The sequence below is a fragment of the Fusarium vanettenii genome, assembly GCF_000151355.1.
Source record: "Fusarium vanettenii 77-13-4 chromosome 5 genomic scaffold NECHAsca_5_chr5_3_0, whole genome shotgun sequence".
NCBI classification, from domain to species: Eukaryota; Fungi; Ascomycota; class Sordariomycetes; order Hypocreales; family Nectriaceae; genus Fusarium; species Fusarium vanettenii.
In genome coordinates, this window is record NW_003315878.1 from 2,411,451 (window position 1) to 2,428,776 (window position 17,326).

General features: G+C 50.1%; 8 protein-coding genes across 8 annotated transcripts; 4 read left to right on the top strand and 4 right to left on the bottom strand.

Annotated features, from left to right (window-relative positions):
- Positions 1 to 170: 170 nt before the first annotated feature.
- On the bottom strand, positions 171 to 1,665 carry NECHADRAFT_41526 (uncharacterized protein; the record flags this gene model as incomplete). The annotated part of the gene is made up of 2 exons (XM_003051404.1): positions 171 to 1,423; positions 1,479 to 1,665. The coding sequence occupies 2 exons, from the start codon at positions 1,663 to 1,665 to the stop codon at positions 171 to 173; spliced, it is 1,440 nt and encodes a 479-aa protein (XP_003051450.1).
- An 899-nt stretch (positions 1,666 to 2,564) lies between these two features.
- NECHADRAFT_41061 (uncharacterized protein) lies at positions 2,565 to 4,407 on the top strand (the record flags this gene model as incomplete). The annotated part of the gene is made up of 5 exons (XM_003050994.1): positions 2,565 to 2,636; positions 2,691 to 2,753; positions 2,805 to 2,875; positions 2,927 to 4,097; positions 4,159 to 4,407. The coding sequence occupies 5 exons, from the start codon at positions 2,565 to 2,567 to the stop codon at positions 4,405 to 4,407; spliced, it is 1,626 nt and encodes a 541-aa protein (XP_003051040.1).
- A 914-nt stretch (positions 4,408 to 5,321) lies between these two features.
- On the top strand, positions 5,322 to 7,377 carry NECHADRAFT_41005 (uncharacterized protein; the record flags this gene model as incomplete). Its single annotated transcript, XM_003050995.1, has 6 exons — positions 5,322 to 5,660; positions 5,706 to 5,904; positions 5,930 to 6,003; positions 6,057 to 6,181; positions 6,243 to 6,441; positions 6,502 to 7,377. Coding segments are annotated over 6 exons (1,812 nt in total), but the record flags the coding sequence as incomplete, so codon positions are not given.
- Positions 7,378 to 7,563: 186 nt separating this feature from the next.
- NECHADRAFT_80906 (uncharacterized protein) lies at positions 7,564 to 8,679 on the bottom strand (the record flags this gene model as incomplete). The annotated part of the gene is made up of 2 exons (XM_003051405.1): positions 7,564 to 8,437; positions 8,501 to 8,679. The coding sequence occupies 2 exons, from the start codon at positions 8,677 to 8,679 to the stop codon at positions 7,564 to 7,566; spliced, it is 1,053 nt and encodes a 350-aa protein (XP_003051451.1).
- An 822-nt stretch (positions 8,680 to 9,501) lies between these two features.
- NECHADRAFT_80907 (uncharacterized protein) lies at positions 9,502 to 10,708 on the top strand (the record flags this gene model as incomplete). Its single annotated transcript, XM_003050996.1, has 6 exons — positions 9,502 to 9,548; positions 9,795 to 9,941; positions 10,006 to 10,033; positions 10,079 to 10,276; positions 10,325 to 10,492; positions 10,550 to 10,708. 6 exons carry the CDS (start codon positions 9,502 to 9,504, stop codon positions 10,706 to 10,708), a joined length of 747 nt encoding a protein of 248 aa, XP_003051042.1.
- A 980-nt stretch (positions 10,709 to 11,688) lies between these two features.
- NECHADRAFT_80908 (uncharacterized protein) lies at positions 11,689 to 13,371 on the top strand (the record flags this gene model as incomplete). The annotated part of the gene is made up of 3 exons (XM_003050997.1): positions 11,689 to 12,634; positions 12,806 to 13,071; positions 13,138 to 13,371. The coding sequence occupies 3 exons, from the start codon at positions 11,689 to 11,691 to the stop codon at positions 13,369 to 13,371; spliced, it is 1,446 nt and encodes a 481-aa protein (XP_003051043.1).
- Positions 13,372 to 13,794: 423 nt separating this feature from the next.
- NECHADRAFT_80909 (uncharacterized protein) lies at positions 13,795 to 14,713 on the bottom strand (the record flags this gene model as incomplete). The annotated part of the gene is made up of 3 exons (XM_003051406.1): positions 13,795 to 14,041; positions 14,095 to 14,307; positions 14,358 to 14,713. 3 exons carry the CDS (start codon positions 14,711 to 14,713, stop codon positions 13,795 to 13,797), a joined length of 816 nt encoding a protein of 271 aa, XP_003051452.1.
- Positions 14,714 to 15,691: 978 nt separating this feature from the next.
- NECHADRAFT_40690 (uncharacterized protein) lies at positions 15,692 to 16,276 on the bottom strand (the record flags this gene model as incomplete). The annotated part of the gene is made up of 1 exon (XM_003051407.1): positions 15,692 to 16,276. One exon carries the CDS (start codon positions 16,274 to 16,276, stop codon positions 15,692 to 15,694), a length of 585 nt encoding a protein of 194 aa, XP_003051453.1.
- Positions 16,277 to 17,326: the final 1,050 nt, after the last annotated feature.

The following is a 17,326-nucleotide window of genomic DNA, read 5'->3' on the forward strand; positions in this document are numbered from 1 at the left end:
GGCAAGGAATGCCAGCTAGAGTTCTTCTCATCCACGGTGTCTCCAAAAGAGGCCACCAGCCACAATAGCAAATGAATTAGTTGTCAATACAAAGCGGCATTGAAACCCGATACAGTATAACACCGTAGCCTAGCTATTTTGAACTTCTGTGCCTACCACTGATTTCTTTCCTACAGCTTCGAGACCTGGGTTTGTCCCGAGGTCAGAGGGGTATTCTGCAATGCTCGTCTCCCCTTTGAGCCCTCCATCAACTCATTCACCGGTTTCCCATCCTTGCCCAATGACCTCCATCGCCAAGCTTTTACCGTTGGTCTTTCCATGCCCTTCCCTTCGATGATGTCCACTATCCAACTCCCAATGGTGGGTAGATACTTGAACGCGTGACCACTGCCTGCCGTGACGACCATGAGACCTTGTTTGTCAGGGACTCGATCGATGACAAAGTGGTTGTCGAAGGAATCAGTGTACCAGCACAATCTCGTTGTCGAGATATCGATGTCTGCCAGCTCAGGAAGGTACTCGTTCGTGAACTTGCAGATAACCTCAACCGCCTTGGTGGGTACCTTGCGGATCTGCTCATCCTCTGTCCATCGCGTTATGGGCACACTGCGTTCACGACCATCGAGCTGTACCCGCGGGTTGGTGTATTTTGTTCCTCGGTAGCCGATCTTCAAATGGCCTTGCTCGTCGACGGGAAATCCGTACAACCCAGCGTCAGGTCCATCGGCGATCTTGAAAGACCAAGCTGGGAAGTTGGATGGAGAAAAGCGCTGTCGAAGGGCCTCTGGAAGTTTGAAAATGACGACAGAGCCCGCCGTTGTCTCTGCCAGCCCGTCTAGTGACGGCACCAAGCTTGGTGTCCAACCGCCACAGGCGACGATAGTCAACGCGGCGGGGTGTGTCTTTCCATCGGCTGTTCGAACACCCACTATCTTGACACTCCCATCTTGCACCAAAGAGGTCACTTTGCCCGCGACGGAGTCTAGAGTGAAGCGGACCCCCAAGCGTTTTGCTTTGTGCAGGGCAAACCGACAGGCCTTGTCCGCTAGAGTGATGCCACCAGTGGTATCCATCACTCCAAGTAGCCTTTTCGAAAAAGGCTGCAATCTTGCTGCAAACCCTCTTTCCTTAGCCAAGCGCATGTGATCTTCATTGTTGTTCACAAGTTGGGTGTCGTGATACCCTGCTTTGTTCATGTTCTCGATGGTTGCCTTCTCAAAGTCAGGCAAAGTGTCTGAGTCGGTGCATGACAGGTCGCCATTGTTGATCCAGAGATCATCAGTTGAGGACATTCCAGGAGGCACAGCTGAGCCACCACGGCGGAGTTCTTCAGTCCAGGAATTCCATCCCTTGATAGCCTCTAGGCTGAGATCTTGGTATATGGTCTGTGAGCCGTATGCTGCGCGAATGATCTTGTTGATGTCTGTGTCATGAACACCTATTAGCAGCGGCCAATCTTGAGTTGGGATCAAACTCACCGGCAGACGCAGCATCGCAGCCTTCAAAGTATGAATACAGGGTCTTTTCGTAGGGCTGCTTGTCGAAAATTGTCACATTTGTGTATCCTCGCTCAGCCAAGTGAATAGCAGCGCTTAGACCAAATATCCCAGCACCGACCATGATGATGGGATCGGTCTTGGCCAGGGGAACTGCGTGGGTGGCCATGTTGAGATACTGATGTTGATGCTAGCAGTACGAACTTGGGAAATGATGAGCCAACGGTTCTAGAACGGTTGATGGCGTTGTCTGGGACCGTTATATGCGCCCGTTGTGATGATGGGAGTGTTTACAATGACACATCGATTGTCGGAAAAAGCGTCGTATCGGGTCGGCACTGATCCAGAAGATTAACCCATTGGTGCCGGTTCTCGCCTCGACAGTGTCCTCGGTTGGATCCTCGAATTCCAACACAGGTTCTGAATCCACTGATACTATCATGACCTACTGGGAGCTTCCGTCGAGCCATTAGGAAGCCAGCAGCCCCGGGTTTCGGAAATAACACCGGAAGATACCGATACGCGAGGTTGGATGGATCAAGATCCTATTGGACGACCGGAAGTTGTGCTGTCCCCTGGACCTTGCATCAACCAATAGGAACTTGACCTCGGATTAGACCGGTGCCCCACCGTATCCACAGATAAGGTCAACAACGTCCAGGGTAATTGTCACTCAACTTGATTCAACCCACAGAGGAAGAATCTCCAGGTCGCCCACCCAGACTTGTTCCGAAACTATCGACGAGCAATTTTCTCACGGGATGACCAACATTCATTCTGCATTCGTATCCTTGTTACCCCGCGTATGACGGGTACGCATCTCATGATAGCTTGTCTGGACAAGGGGCTTGAGACTGGGGCAATCCCTGGCCACGCTTGGGTGTCAAGATAGCAGGAGACAAGAGTCAGACTTGAGATATCGAGCCTTGGCCTAGCATCTCCCCGCATCCTGAACTTGGTGTTCATGCAGGTATTTAAGGCCACAACCTTCCTCCTGGCCCTCGAGACACAAGACCACTTCAACGAACCACAACAGGGTTTCTTTACTTAAGAGATCTCATCTACACGATGCCTGCTGTTGAAGAATATGATGATCCAGCCTGGCCCCCAGGCACGGTTCGGCTTGAAGGTAAAAGCCCAGTCACTAAATCCGGACTTGACATCTGTTCCACTTGCTGACACTTCGTCCTAGAGGAAGATCGGTCAAATGAGATCATCTTGCAGCCGCAGCCGTCGCGAGACCCCAATGATCCACTTGTCAGTTGCCTAACCTCTTGAAGTATACAGGATACTAATGGGAAACTCAAGAATTGGTCCAAGCCGCGCAAGTATGCCAACTTTGGTCTTGCCGCCTTCTATGCCTTGATGGTATTTGCGCTGTAAGTCAAAACAGTCTCCGTGAATCAAAAAGAAGCCAACACTAGTTCTAGGATCGATGTTGCTACACCGACTTGGGGCCCCATGCACGATGAGCTGGGCTTTAGCTACAATGCCTTGAACAACAGCTACGCCGCGGGTTGTGGTGCCCTCGCCGTCGGAGCCTGCGTCCTCATCCCGTTCGCCCTCAAGTACGGCCGACGTCCAGTGTACATCTTAAGCACAGCCATTCAGATGGGCGTATCCATATGGTCTGCCCGCCAGCAGAACGTGGTGGACCTGATGATGGTCAACATCATTAGCTGCTTCGTTGGCGCACTGGCTGAAGTGGTAGTGCAAATGACGGTTGCAGATGTCTTTTTCGTGAACCAGCGTGGAACCATGAACAGTCTGTACTTCTGGTCGACTAGGATTGGTGCCTCGCTGGCTCCCACGGCGGCGGGCTATGCCACTGTCTCACAGGGCTGGCGTTGGGTTTGGTGGTGGGTTGCCATCTTCTTCGGGCTACTCCTGGTGGCCATGATCTTTGGTTACGAGGAGACCAAGTTTGTCCCGCCCGCGATCGACGGTGTCAATATTGCCGACGAGGTCCACCCTACCAAAGACGACACGAAAGACCCTGAGCTGGCTCGTACCACTACACCAGCTGAGGGCGGTCCCAAGCTGACTGTTGCTTGTATCGACCCTGCCATACCAAGAAAGACATACAAGCAGCGTCTTGCACTTACGACTACTTCGCCAGGCTCTCTTGCTTCATTCTTCCGACACTGCTACCAACCGTTCCAGATCCTCTTCTCAGTTCCGGGTGTCTTTTACATGTCTCTGGTCTACGGTGGAATGATGGTTGCATCCAACGTCATCAGCACGACTGTCTCAAACTGGATGATTCGAGCGCCGTACAATTTTGATGCCGATCAGATTGGTTTGATGAGCCTGGCTCCATTCACCGGATCCACATTGGGAACTCTCATCTGCGGCCCTCTGAGCGACTGGCTGATTCTGTTCCTCTCTAAGCGAAACAAGGGCATTTATGAGCCCGAGATGCGACTCTGGGTAATGTTAGCCTTTGCGCCTTTTGTGCCTGTTGGCATGATCTTGTTCGGCGTTGGGCTCAATAGTGGTTGGCCATGGCCTATTCTGGCTATCGGCTATGGCATGTGCAGCTTCGGTACTGCACCGGCCGGTACCATTGCCCTGACTTACATGACGGATGCCTATACCGAGGTGAGTAGATCTAGTTGATGGTTGGTCTGTACGGAATTGCTAACATGTCTGCCTCGATTAGATCGTCGGTGACGCCATGGTCAGCGTGACCTTTACCCGCAACGTATGCTCTACCATGTTCATCTTTGCGCTCCCGCCGTGGATCGCGGCTGTTGGACTGCAGAATGTTTACATCACGATGGGTGTTTTGATCACTGCCATTCTGTTTGGTAGCGGGCTTTTTATCGCCTTTGGCAAGCGGTTTCGTTTCAAGTTCCGCAAGACTTATCGATACTTTGCTGCCAGGCAGTTTGAACCGCGAATTATGTAGGCTTGGTACTGAGTTGTTGGGGGCTTTCTACAAGGCACAAGTTCTGGTTACACGGTGGGCATTGCCCTCAGGGATGCAAACTCCTCTTAGCTTCGTTCTTTTGCTAGGTGTCTGTATGATTATATCCGCCTTCTGCTTAAGTAGACGCATGTATTGCAGTATCGCCTTGTGCTGGTCTTACGGGCTGCCTGCACGTCTCATAAGATCTTGAAACATTCACAGGGGCCCATGAGCTTAGCCTTTTATATCTGTCAAGAGAATAGTATCGTGTATTATCCGAAGCCATGCGTGCTACGTGCTTCTTTGAACCGTTTCTTGGGCACTACTGACACTTGCTCATATCAATTCCATGTGACTGACGGCCCTGACTCGATTGTCAATAACATCCCTGCCACAAATCAAGGGTTCCTGTGAAGCCGAGTTACCATCTCTGATAGCAGGAGTCATGTGTTTTGGCACATTCGGGGTTTGTTTAATCCGATATCAGCCTACACCATCTTAGCGCAAGCTCTCATCAACTTGCCATCGCCAAACACTTGAACAACTTATTTGAGGCGGAGAGTTACACGTAAAGTTTCCCGCGACAGGCCATTTACTGCAACTTAGCATTTCATCCTTCTGGTGTGGATTTTTGGAGACCCATCATGCTCCCCCATTCTCGCCATAGGCCCCATATTCGACCCCCTCCCCGACGCAGGGGCCCCAGAGCGCAGACAGCCTGCATCAACTGTAAGGAGAGAAAGCTAAAAGTAACACAGGTTTATCAATTAATTACAATAACACTTGATACTGACTACGTCTCAGTGCGATGACCAAGTTCCGTCGTGTGCCAACTGCCAGCGGCTTGATCTTGGTGAGCAGACCACAGAATCCCCTCGTTTTCACGCTGACAATGCCCCACAGCTTGCCTTGTGGAAGATCCCTCTACCAAGCGCCAGTTGCCAAGGAACTACGTCGAGACTCTAGAAGAACGCGTCGAGCTTCTCGAGCGCCTCCTACAACAACAGGGCCAAGTCAGTCAGCCGCAACCCTCGGCCGGACTTCAAGCGACTCGCCCTCGGGACTTCAACCACTTCGGTGCGGCCGCCGGGTCTTATCCAACAAGAGATCGAGATGAGAACGATGAAGCAACCGATCTGATATCAAAAGCAGGCGTCTTGAGCCTCCACGCTTCGGGGGCGGAGCCGCAATACTTTGGGCCTTCATCCATGTTCTCCTTCTCCCGTGTCATTCATGCCTGTGTCCGACAGGCAGTGCAGGACAAAACATCTAACGGATTCGACTCCAGCCTAGACGAGATGGATGCGTCTGCATTGGCCCCCTGTCGACTCCCAAGTTACGAGGTTGGATTGGCACTCAGCAACGCGTATTTCGAAAATGTTCACTTGCAGTACCCTTTCCTTCATGAGCCGACTTTTAGACAATGGGAGAATAACGCTGTCGGTCTGGATTCTATGGTGGCCAGTCCTTCTGAGCTTTTCTTTGTGAACATGGCACGTAGAACCTGTTTGATCCATCCGAGGGCCCTCCACTAATTACAAACAGGTTTACGCGATAGGAGCTCTTCTGAAATCCAACAAGAAATCTTTCCCACAAGTGAGTTCTTCACACCTTAACAATGATGTAGCTGACTAACCGTGTGCATCTAGCAACTCTACGTCTCGGCGTTATTATACATTGATCACGTTCTAGCGAAAAAGAGTCTCGAGTCTATACAAGCGTTGCTTTGTTGTGCGCTGTTCTCAATCCGGTCTTCTATGGGCCCGTCCGTATGGTCAGTTAATTAAGCAATGGGTATCTCGTCATACGAATTTAAGGCTCATGACCACGGATAGGAATCTCTCGGGCCTTGCGCTGCGTCAGTGCATTGAACTCGGATACCATCGAAATGTCAAGAAGATCAACTTGAAGACGAATATCCTGCGTCTTGAGCTACGGAAGCGAGTATTTTGGTGCGCATACCAGATGGACTGTGCTTCTTCCGTTAATCTCGGGCTTCCCCTGAGCCTCCCGATCCAGGAAGTCGATACTGAGGTGAGTCTTAGTCAAGTGTATATGGAAGGATTCTGTATCAATTGTCTGACTGGTCCTTAGTTCCCATTGGATATTGACGACTCGTCCGTCACCGAGACCGGAGTCAAGGGGCCTCCTCGTCCACCAGGCGGCCCAGTAACTACCATGTCGCACGCGCTGCACCAATTCCGGATCCGATGCATCTGGGCTCGTATCTACGCATCCATATACTCCAATGCTGCTAGCCAAAGCCATAGCGACGAAAGCTACCAGTCACAGGTGCAATCGTTACGTAGAGAGCTCGATGAATGGATGGCCGCGACACCTCCTGAACCCCAACGGGCTGGCGCTCCCCTAACCGTTTTTTCAAATGCGGAGGATTACAAAGTGACCTACAACGAGACTATTCTGTTCCTCTACCGTGGGCAGCTGACAAACCGCGAGAATGTGCAGGACGAGGTGTTTTTGGAGTGCATGCAGGCTGCCAGTGATATATGCCAATCATGCAAGCGTCTGTACATCGGGAAACCCATCAACTATACCTGGTCGACCCTTCACGTCATCTTCCTGGCAGGTTTGACCAACTTGCACTGCCTTTGGACTTCACCTGCTGTCCGACAAGCCGCGAGGATCGATAGCGTCAGCAATTCGTTTACGACCTGCACCATGCTACTGGCCATTATGGCGGAACGCTGGGAAGGCGCCGCGCCATACCGGGATTTATTCGAGGCGCTGACTTCAAGAGCCATGGCTATGCTAGTTGAGCGGAAGCAGCACGAGCCATTGCCGACTTCGCCTATGGACTCTACCGTTCCGAATATGGAGGATCTTACGCAATGGGCGGCCCAGATAGCCGATGTCGGTATGCCTGATGCTTTTGGCAGCCTCCTAAGTGGTCTCATTGGCGATTACAGCTTAGAGGGGCAAGATTCTAATGATAGTTTGTGGGAGTTCTGAGTTAAAGGGGAAGTGGGCTGGGGTGGTTGGCTCTGGTCACTGTTTTCGCCTTTGACTGGGTGATTTGACTTGTTGGTCCGAAGATTTTGCTATGAGCCACAGACTAAGATCCTGTGAAAGAATATCTATATACAATTTACAAGAAATCTAAATAAAAGAGCCTCAAACTAATTCTCCTGGCAGACATTATTCTAGCAAATGAGCAATCTGCTTGGTAATGTCATGCAGAGGAAACTGAGTGCGATTCCCAGCCAGCGTGCCCTTGACCTTGGCATCACCAAAATACTCGGTCACCGAATAAATGCTCGATCCAATCTGCAAGCTTGCAACAGTAGAGCCTCCAGCAGCGAGATGCTTGTTCGCAATAGTGCCCAAGTTCCGAGCCTTGTTCCACTTTCCATCGGCAGAGTGTAGGACGATGGTGCCGTTGGTATTGTCCGAGACCAGGAGGACAGTGCCGTGGTACAAAGGAGGGAGAATAGCTCCGTCAAGGCCTTGACCAATGGGGCTGTTGCCGGAGTTGAGCGAAATCTTGGAAGACTTTCCTTGCTTGTCGCGCTTGTTGAACTTGTACAACTGGCCATCAATATTGTCAGTGACAACCAGAGAGTCCCCAGCTGAAACGGCGCCTGTGAAGCCGTGCTTGGTATGATCCGGTGGGGTTGCGAGATACCATGCACTGGCCTGTTTGTTGTCGGCGCTGACCCGGATGATGCTGCTCGGAAAGGTTCCGATGACGAAGGTGTTGCCGTGCTCGTCATGCTCAATGTCCTGGTAGCCCGAGTACACTCCATTGGTGATAGCCGTCAAGTTTCGGCGCCAGAGCTCGCGACGTGTCTTGAGATCATACTTGACGAGGAAGTTGTCGCCAGAAATGTCCTGGCCTGCGGTATCGAAAGCGGCTCCGGCGTCAATGACGACGGAAAGTCTTCCGAGGGGATCTACCTTGACGCCGCTGGCATGAAGGATAGGATCTCCGCTGAGGCCCTTGAATTTGATCGAATCGATGACAGCGTTGACATAGGGATCCCAGACTGCTACCGTGGCGTTGTAGACGGAGCTGGAAACGCTTCGTTAGAATATGAGAGATATGAGAGATATGATAGAAGTATGATTAGCTTACCTGAAATAAACGGAGCAGCGACTCTCGTCAAAAGCAGCATTTTCGGGGTACAGCTGGAAGCTGTTGATGGTCTTGTCTCCGGAAATGCTGGCGCAGTGGGAGCCGGAGTTGGAGTATCTGCTTGGAAACGCTGTCACTGCCGATGCAGATAGAAGGAGGAGTGAGGCAGACAGTCTCATTTTGATCAAATTGAATCGTTCTGTTATAGAAAGGGATATTTGTTGGTGTGAGTGAAGGTACAAGCCTGAGAAACGAGGTCCCAGTGCTCTTTAAATATCTCGCATCCCGACATGAAGGCTTCATTATGTGTCAAGCTCACACTCGATTTCAATTGAGTTCGTGGATCTCGGCTCCCACCTCCCAAAGCTAGCTCGATTTGATTACACAATGCAACTCTTTGGTAACAAGGCGCAGTCACGACATTGACATCCCCAGCGTTTCCGACAAAGTGCCGAGATGACGGCCATCCCACTGGAAAAAGTATGCAAGACGTACGACGCCTCGAGGCGTATACGGAGTGTCCAATGAAAGCACTTTCTCGACAAAAGCTTAGACCTTGTTTACGTGTCGGGAAAGGATGGTCATTGCTAAGCCAGAGATGTTGAGCTTGAAAGTGGGAGCCGGTGGGATAAAATTTCTTTGTTCCTAACACGCTTGGACCTCCATTAGTAAGAAGACTCCTTGATACATTCTGCAGGATAGAGTTAAATGATCTCTTTCTCTATTCCTCGTTTGGCAAGGAGTGCGATCAAGGTTGTTTAATCCTTTTGAGTTTCATGCCCTTGCAACTATTCAGCCTTGGACGGTGTGCTTGGCAAGAGTAAATGTCTATACTACATAGCTCGGAGACGAAACTGGAGCATGCTCGATTCATCTGCATTTCCTACTAGAAATGTGCATCATCTGGATATTTATCCTTTTTCTGTGGCTATCTCATGATGCATAGCTAGAGGCAGAACGACAACAGGTCACCAAGACTACCCGGAACTAAGACAATCATAATGCATCTCAAGGCTAACCCAGGCTTCAATAGCACGATACCAAGTTAGTAAGTTGAGCTGACACAAATGACTGGGTAGGAGCCTTAGACTGGGGTTATCAGTGTTGCAATGCCCTTACTGAAGCTCCTTCTAAGCTACCTACCTTTCCTATCAAAAGGAATAAAAGGCATAATCCTCACCCGTATCCTGATTTGAAAGTCAGTGGTAGTTAGCTAGTTGCCTAGAAGTAGCAACAGGCAATATGCGGCCAATTAATCAACAGTGGGATATGCGGAATAACCAAGATGTTGCAGCTTGGTACTGGACCTAATTCTTCCATCATTTGTTCATCTTGGCGGAAATCCTCCGATAAAACCAGAAAAGGTCAAGCGTGGGACCGGCGCCATTCGAAAAAAGGCCACAGTGATCGGCCCCGTTGGAGGAAAAACAGCACTGATAAGGTCAGTTCTCCGTTCTCCATCACAACTTTTGGTTCACAAGACGCCAACTAACTGGTCACCCAAGAACTTTTGTTGAGAAGAAATACCCCCCGGTATGACCAACATCCATCCGATTGCTCACAGCTCATGATATCAAGGAATCCTTCTTTCCAACGATATTTGAAAACTTTGTCGCCGATTTGGACATTGGTTGCACTCTAGAACTCGCTATTTGGGATACGCCCGGCGTTGATGACTACAAAGGGCTGCGCCAACTCAGCTATCCCGACACCGATCTGTTCCTCCTCTGTTTTGATATCGCACGCTCGGACCTTCTCAGCGACATCGAAGATGTGGTGCGTCTCCCGTGGTAAAACTTTGACAAAACGGTTCGATGTGTCCAGAGTTCGCGGCAGTACATACTGACAGGCGAGTCGCAGTGGATACCAGAAGTACGTAAAGACTATCCAAAGACGCCGATGGTTCTTGTAGGCTGCCGGAAAGGTGTCCGCGATTGCCGCCCAGGTTTCAACGTATTGACTTCCGGAGGGGATCCTGTCTCGTGGGCGACTGTACGAGGCTCTCTTTCTCCCAGAACCAGCTGGATCGTTACTAATTACGCGGCATAGGGCGAGGCAGTTGCTCGGAAGATTGGGGCTGCCATGTACATGGAATGTTCGGCAAAGACAGGCGAGGGTGTCGAGGCAGTGTTTAATGAGCCGTTCAAGGTGATGTTTCCAGATAAGGTCAAGAAGAGTTGGCGGAGGAAGCTACTTTTGGGGGCGTAGATTATGGTCACATGGGGGAGTTGTTGGAAGTTATCCTTACTGAATACTATAGTACATTCAAGAATCTATAGAATAGAGGTGGAACTGGGCAAGTGTTAATGACTACGTTTGCTTTTGCATAGATTGCCCCGGGGGTTAAAGAACTGAGATATTAGCAATGCCTACAAATTTCGTCTTCATGTCAGAGAGTCTGATTCACATGAGTCCCGGATAAAGCCTCTGAAAACGGCTTCAACGCCGATGTAAAGCATCACACCGCTACCCCAAGGGGAGGTATTAGCAGTTGATTGAATACCAACAACGAGGGGAGACTGCCTACCCGAAGACGAAAGCTAGCGTCATATTCCGAAATACCCTCCTACACTGACATAAAGAAGAGGGGAAGACGCACAACCCGCGGAGTGTAGAGTGGGACTTCATCACGACAACTTTTCAGAACGGACGAAACTCGGGGGATAGGCAAGAGATGCTGGATTTAGGTGGATTAATGTGCGAGAAGGTCAGTGTTGGTGACTGGCCCCTTTATGCTACTCATGATAATCACTTGCTAGAGCTGAACTGTGCCTTGCGGGCGCCTGACCTACACCGAGACAAGGATCGATGTATTGATAAGAATCACTGGGTCTAATGCCCGGGTAATGTCTACATCTGCGTCCCTTGATGTGTGCTTTCACTTGCTGGTGCGGGAGAATAAAATAGCCCCCAAAAATGAGGACCCGCGAGCTGAGATGCAAAGGGTCACGTGAATCCCGCTGGCTGACACTTGCTGATCCACCCGTAAAAACCATCCAATCATAAGAAGGTCTGAGATACTGCGCCACACGTTCCTGACAACTTCAGTCTGACAGGATTGGGGCAGTGTAGTGATAAAGATAACCTGAAATAGCGATATCTTTCCTTCTTAAACGCAGCTGAATCTCAAACTGGTTCTTCTTTAGCTACACCAACTCTGTTCTGTTTTCTCGCTATTCATATCCACCATGACGGTTAAAATTCTTTCCAGCGACCTCATCTTCCCAAAATTGAACAAAGATCAAGCTGAAATCAGAATCTTGGAAGTTCAGCCTGGCAGTTCAGGTTCGCAGATACACTGCAAGTTCCACGTCGCGACATTGGACGAACTGGAACAGCCATATGAGACCCTATCTTATACCTGGGGCGATGAAAACGAAGCAACAAAAGTCACTGTTTGGCTTGAAAAAACGCCAGTTCCCGTTGCCAGAAACCTTTTTGACGCATTGCAGAGGCTTCGTATGACTCATGAGCCCAGATATCTCTGGGTTGACGCACTATGCATCAATCAGGGTGATGATGTGGAAAAGACCTGGCAGGTCAGCATGATGCACCGCGTCTACAGCCAATGTCATCAATGCGCCATCTGGCTGGGGGCCTTGGGAGATGTCGATGTGTTTCATGCTAGAGCAGCCGTGGACACTTTGTGTTGGTTCGCTGGGTCGCGAGGGAAACCCGACTGGATGGATGACGATTCGGCCAGAGAGTATGCTGCCAAAGCACTAAAGATTCTCATCAACTTGCCATGGTGGAGCCGGATATGGACGGTCCAGGAAGCTATTCTCCCATCCTCTGCGACAGTTTATTGGGGCCCGTGTGAGATTTCGTGGGACCTGATGCGCAGGGCGGCAGACAGCTTCTTTGACACTCCCTCCCGCGACATTCCAGACGAGTTCTGGGACAATGGCGGAGCCATCGACCTTCAAAGTGCTACGCGGGGACTTGCCTTCACAAGAAAAGAGTCTCTGTTTCAAGTTTTGTGGCGCTGGAGGTTCCGTCAAGCTACGGATCCAAGGGACAAGGTCTATGGACTTGTTGGTTTTCGACGTGACACTTCACTGCCAAACGTGAGAACCTGCGATTACACAATCGATGTTAGAACCTTGTATCAGAGGGTCACGGCCGATCTCATCCGTATATCAACCGACCTGCAGCCATTGATCGGATGAGGGGGCGAAGTGTCTGAAATACTTGGCCTCGCGTCTTGGGCTGTGGATTGGCACGGGGTGCGTGATGATTCGAAACGGAGCACAGTGAACTTTTGGGACCATCACCGTCGATGGCATGGGCTCTGCTGCACCGCAGATAGGGGGTTATATGGCGTTGGGGAAGGCTTAAAGGTCGAAGACGATCGGATCCTCTGCTTGCATGGCTTGCAAATTGACCGCATTTCTGTGGTTGAAGACCGTTCCAAAGAAACGTGTGTGGAAGATTACGGATCAGCTGGGTCTATGTTCCTCGCCGGTGGCGGAAGATGGGGGAAGGTTATCACCGAGTTCCAAGAGAAATGCCCCGGACAACTTCCAGACAACTGGATGAGTGCATTTCTAGGCCTCATTACCGGCAAGTTGGTCCCTCAAGACCCAAATCATGGAGATGGCATTGATGATTGGATGAAGAACATGGTACGTCCGCAGGCCTTGTTCATCACCGAGTCAGGGCGTTTCGGGCTAGGGCCACGGAACATTCAACCAGGGCAGGAGGTGTGGGTTATTGGCGGATGCAGGTTTCCTGTTGTTTTGAATCGTCGAGCTGGAGGATTTAAAGACGAAGGCTTTACCTTTGCTGGCGAATGTTTTGTGTATGGAGTTATGAGAGGTGAGGCAGTAGAAGGACGGAGTGATGAGCAGAGAGAAATCAAGCTATATTAGAGAAAACGGAGCTGATATTTTTATTACCTGAGCTAAGTTTACGCATCATATTCGATGAGGATGTAACCGTGATATTAACTGCTCACCCACTGTATCAGCATTAGGATATGTTGCTATAATGTGTTGATATTACGCTGATAGTGTGATGACAATGCGATGATCATGTGTTCTTTGTTATACTTACTTGAAACCCGGCCCTTCATAGGTTAACTAAGCCAGAGCACTGTCTCAGAGAGAATGTCTGCAGTACATGAGCTGGGCCAGAGGCTCATGCTCTCTAGCGGCCCTGGTATTCATGGCATGGAAGTACGGGATCATCCGGTGCCTGGGCTAGATGAAACGCTTCATGATGACTCGTCACTTGAGACGGCTTTTGCTATGGTCAAGGTATAAATAGCTGAATACCTAGCTTATTTATGACGCCTAACCCTTAAACGGCTCCTCCACGTATTTAACCGATACATGATCGCCTTTGGCGCGAGATCGCGTGTACAATGTACTGGTGTCATTCCACAAGATAGCCGCCATGAGCCCGTGATCTGCGGCACCATCGCCAGCGACCGCACATTCGCCGTCATCATAGCAAGCGTGTGCACCCAGAAACGAAGCAGTGCCCCAGTCAGGCAGGATGTACTGCGGTCCGTTGAGATACGTGCCAGCCTCGACAATCCTTGGATCACCATAAGTCAGCGTCGAGTTCATACGGGTTAATGTTTCACTCACCACTCTGCCGAGGCTCCCTGGGATGGCCAAGTTGGGCCGCGCCACGTGACAGGGGCGTCTTGGCTATGTCTGTAAATCTTGCCGGTGTTGAGGTTGGTCAAGGTGGTGGTGCCATGATAACCGTTGTTGGTGGTTTCCACACGCACATGAAGATGGTCACCTTCTGAGATGGCGAGCTGGGCTTTGCTGACACTCAACGGGTCGTCTGGGATCCTACAACGAACAGGTTAGTCAAGGTCCGGGGGATCCGAGTCAAACCCTACCATTCATGGAACCCCGTGTACTCGGTCGTTCCATTAGTCCATACCGACATGATAACGCCAGCCTGCCAGAGTCCTCGAACCAGTGTAGGGTTTGATAGAACACCGTCAAGTCCGATCCAGTAGGACGCTGTGTATTGCTCTACCTTTTCACGCGGGTTCTTGGGTATCGATAGGTGTGGCATAACGAGGGTAGCCTCGACCATGGTGAAACCGGTGGAATTACTCGATATGTTGAACTTGTCCGCGTATCGGACTGGCCCACCCCATCCGGTGTCGTAAAGCATCGGGTACTGCGCTTCTTTGGTTGCTGCGCAGGCGCTGCAAAGCAGCAACGCGGCCAATGCTTTCACATTCATTGTGGTTATCAGTGATGTGAGCAAATGAGTGAGAAGCCCAGATGCCAGAGGAAAGGTTATCCAATGTTACTTATAGTTACGCCGATCATGCCCTGGCGGTGAGTTTGAATACGAGCGTCCCCACTATCAAAACTACCCGCTTCGGATACATACCCTAGTCTGCCGAGTGCCATGACAATTGACCTCTCGGACGGAGTACTCTTTATCTCCGCCTTGAAGGCCTGAGGAAACCCATCAACGGCATCATCGCGGGGGCGAGGCCTAGATAAGATATATCCGCCTTTACCGAAAGGTGTTACGATACGTCAATGCCTCCCAATATATGGGTCCCGCTCAAGCTTAACGTCCTACGCGAGACAAGGTTCAGCTTCTAAACATAGCCTATAGAGAGACTAATGAATTGGTCTCTCCTCGTATATAAGGCGATGTTGGTCTCCTTGCCCGGTAAGACTTGTCCTTAGACGCAAACAATATCTCTAATAACATCAAATCAAGCCTTATTCAGGACTGTCACTGGAGCCAGTCACACGTAGAGCGTTGACTCCGGGTAGCAGTCGTGATTTGTCATCGGGGTCACCAGGCCCAGCAAGAGCCTCGGGTGTTCCGGCTACGGCTACGAGTGACGTGCCGTCCGTATTGCAGTCCTTTCTTAGGGAACAGAACACATACGCGTATACATTCACGCACAGGTGGGTGAGAGATGTCCATTCCTTGAGAGGCGACTCTAGAACTTAGTGTCATGACTTTCTCGCTCTCTTGAGACACAACATAAAATATCGAGCGTAAATGATCAATTTATAATGAGTAAGAACTACCCTAAAGAAAACCTCGAGGCGGCTCTTTTCTACTGCTGACGAAGGTGATTGTAAGTTTGAGGCTCCCGTGAGTCTCTAGCCTTTTTCTATGTACAAAAGGTTCTCTGCACAAACGAAAGACTTATCCCCCAACAACACTACCTGGACCGTTGGACAACTTCGTTTAAAAGGTTGGTCCCGTTGGGTCAATCGTGTCCAACTCACCCTGGCCCTTGAACTGCTCCAAGATATTGGCCTTCTCCGTCAACATAAACCTATCCGTCTGGATTCCAATCTTTGCCAAAGTCCTCCAGCGTGCAAAGTCCTCGGGGTTCCTCTTGTCGCCATGCGCAGATTCGGCATTTTCCCAGTGTCCCTGAGAGAAGCCCAAGAGACCGCTAATCGTCTGGCCCTTGATATCATAGACTAGGGAAACAATGGTGCCGGTTTCCTCGAGCCAGTTGATCTGCCAGACCTCGCCAATTCGCACGCATTGGTAGGAGGCGGTTTGGTAGTTTTTGCGGCCGGCCATAGGACCGCCGTGGATGGCGTAGACAACGCGGTCTTCGGAAAAGAACCAGATTTCATAACGCCACTTCTCTGGGTTCCCGTCCGAATCTGTTGCATCATAGTCGTAGATGAGATGGGTATCACGTATATCCGTCTCAAAGGTGGGATCCAGGTCGCCGTTAGTCTGGTAAATTGGGTATGCAATGACGTCTTTCAGAAGCGTCACGAAGAGGAAGAGGAAAACGAGTTTGAGATTCATGAAAGCCATTGTAAATGTTTGTCTTGTTCTTGTTGATGAGTATTGAAGTAGAGAACCAATTTCCAACGGTTCCGTAACGACTTTATATATCTCCTCAAGCCTGGTGATGGTCTTGAAAGTCGAGCCGCCTATAATACTGTCAGCATTTGTAAAGTCCGGCTCCTCCGAGCCTCAACGCGTTCGAAATTGACGTGATAGTTGTTGATGTGACGAGGTGTCTCAAAATGGCTAGGGCACAAGGTGGAATAAACCCAAGTTTGCATCGTATGATACCTCACCGCGCGACAAGAACATCCACAAATCGGCGCACAGCGCGGTCAGTCTCGCCATGAAGGAATGTCTATCGGCCCTTCAACCCAACAGGCCGGTTAAACTTTGGTTTGAGGCGCTTCCTTTGTCCTGTTTTGTTCAATCTATCGTTTATCACTTTCAAGGCGATTCAGTTGCCTCATTTTGCCATTGCCCGTGATCGGCCCCTTGAATGCATAGATAACCATCGCAACAAAGATTTCAGTCCCTATGATCGATCATTCGATACCTATGGTCCTATCAATGGCCAGATCATGCCTCTTCTCTTCCAAGGCGGCAGTTAAGGCGGCACTTAGTATGGTATAGAACAGGAAGGAGTCTAATAGTTAGATATTAACCCTTTTTTCTATATGAAAAAGAATCCTCTAACCCACCATGGCCTAGCACTACAGTGTTGCACGGTATTAGGTTTTTATGCCGTTATGTATTAGTGACTGTGGTTTTTCTATTATAGCTAATAGCTTCTTGTCATCATTGCAGATAATGGCCTTTCTCCCAACTCAACACGTGATCTCGCTTCCTTGTCTTACCGCTTACATCGGCCACCCCCTGAGCCACCATTCTTCCTCCCTATCATCTTCCTCCTCTTTCTCTTCTTTCCTTTATCAATCTCCATTGAGCATATTCTCACCAGATGCTTACAACCTAATGCCTCCTGCTTATGGCGTCCGTAGCAGGACAGACCTTGTCCGCTGCAAAGTAGAAGGATAGAGCAGCGAACAAAGAGAAATTGAACTGTAT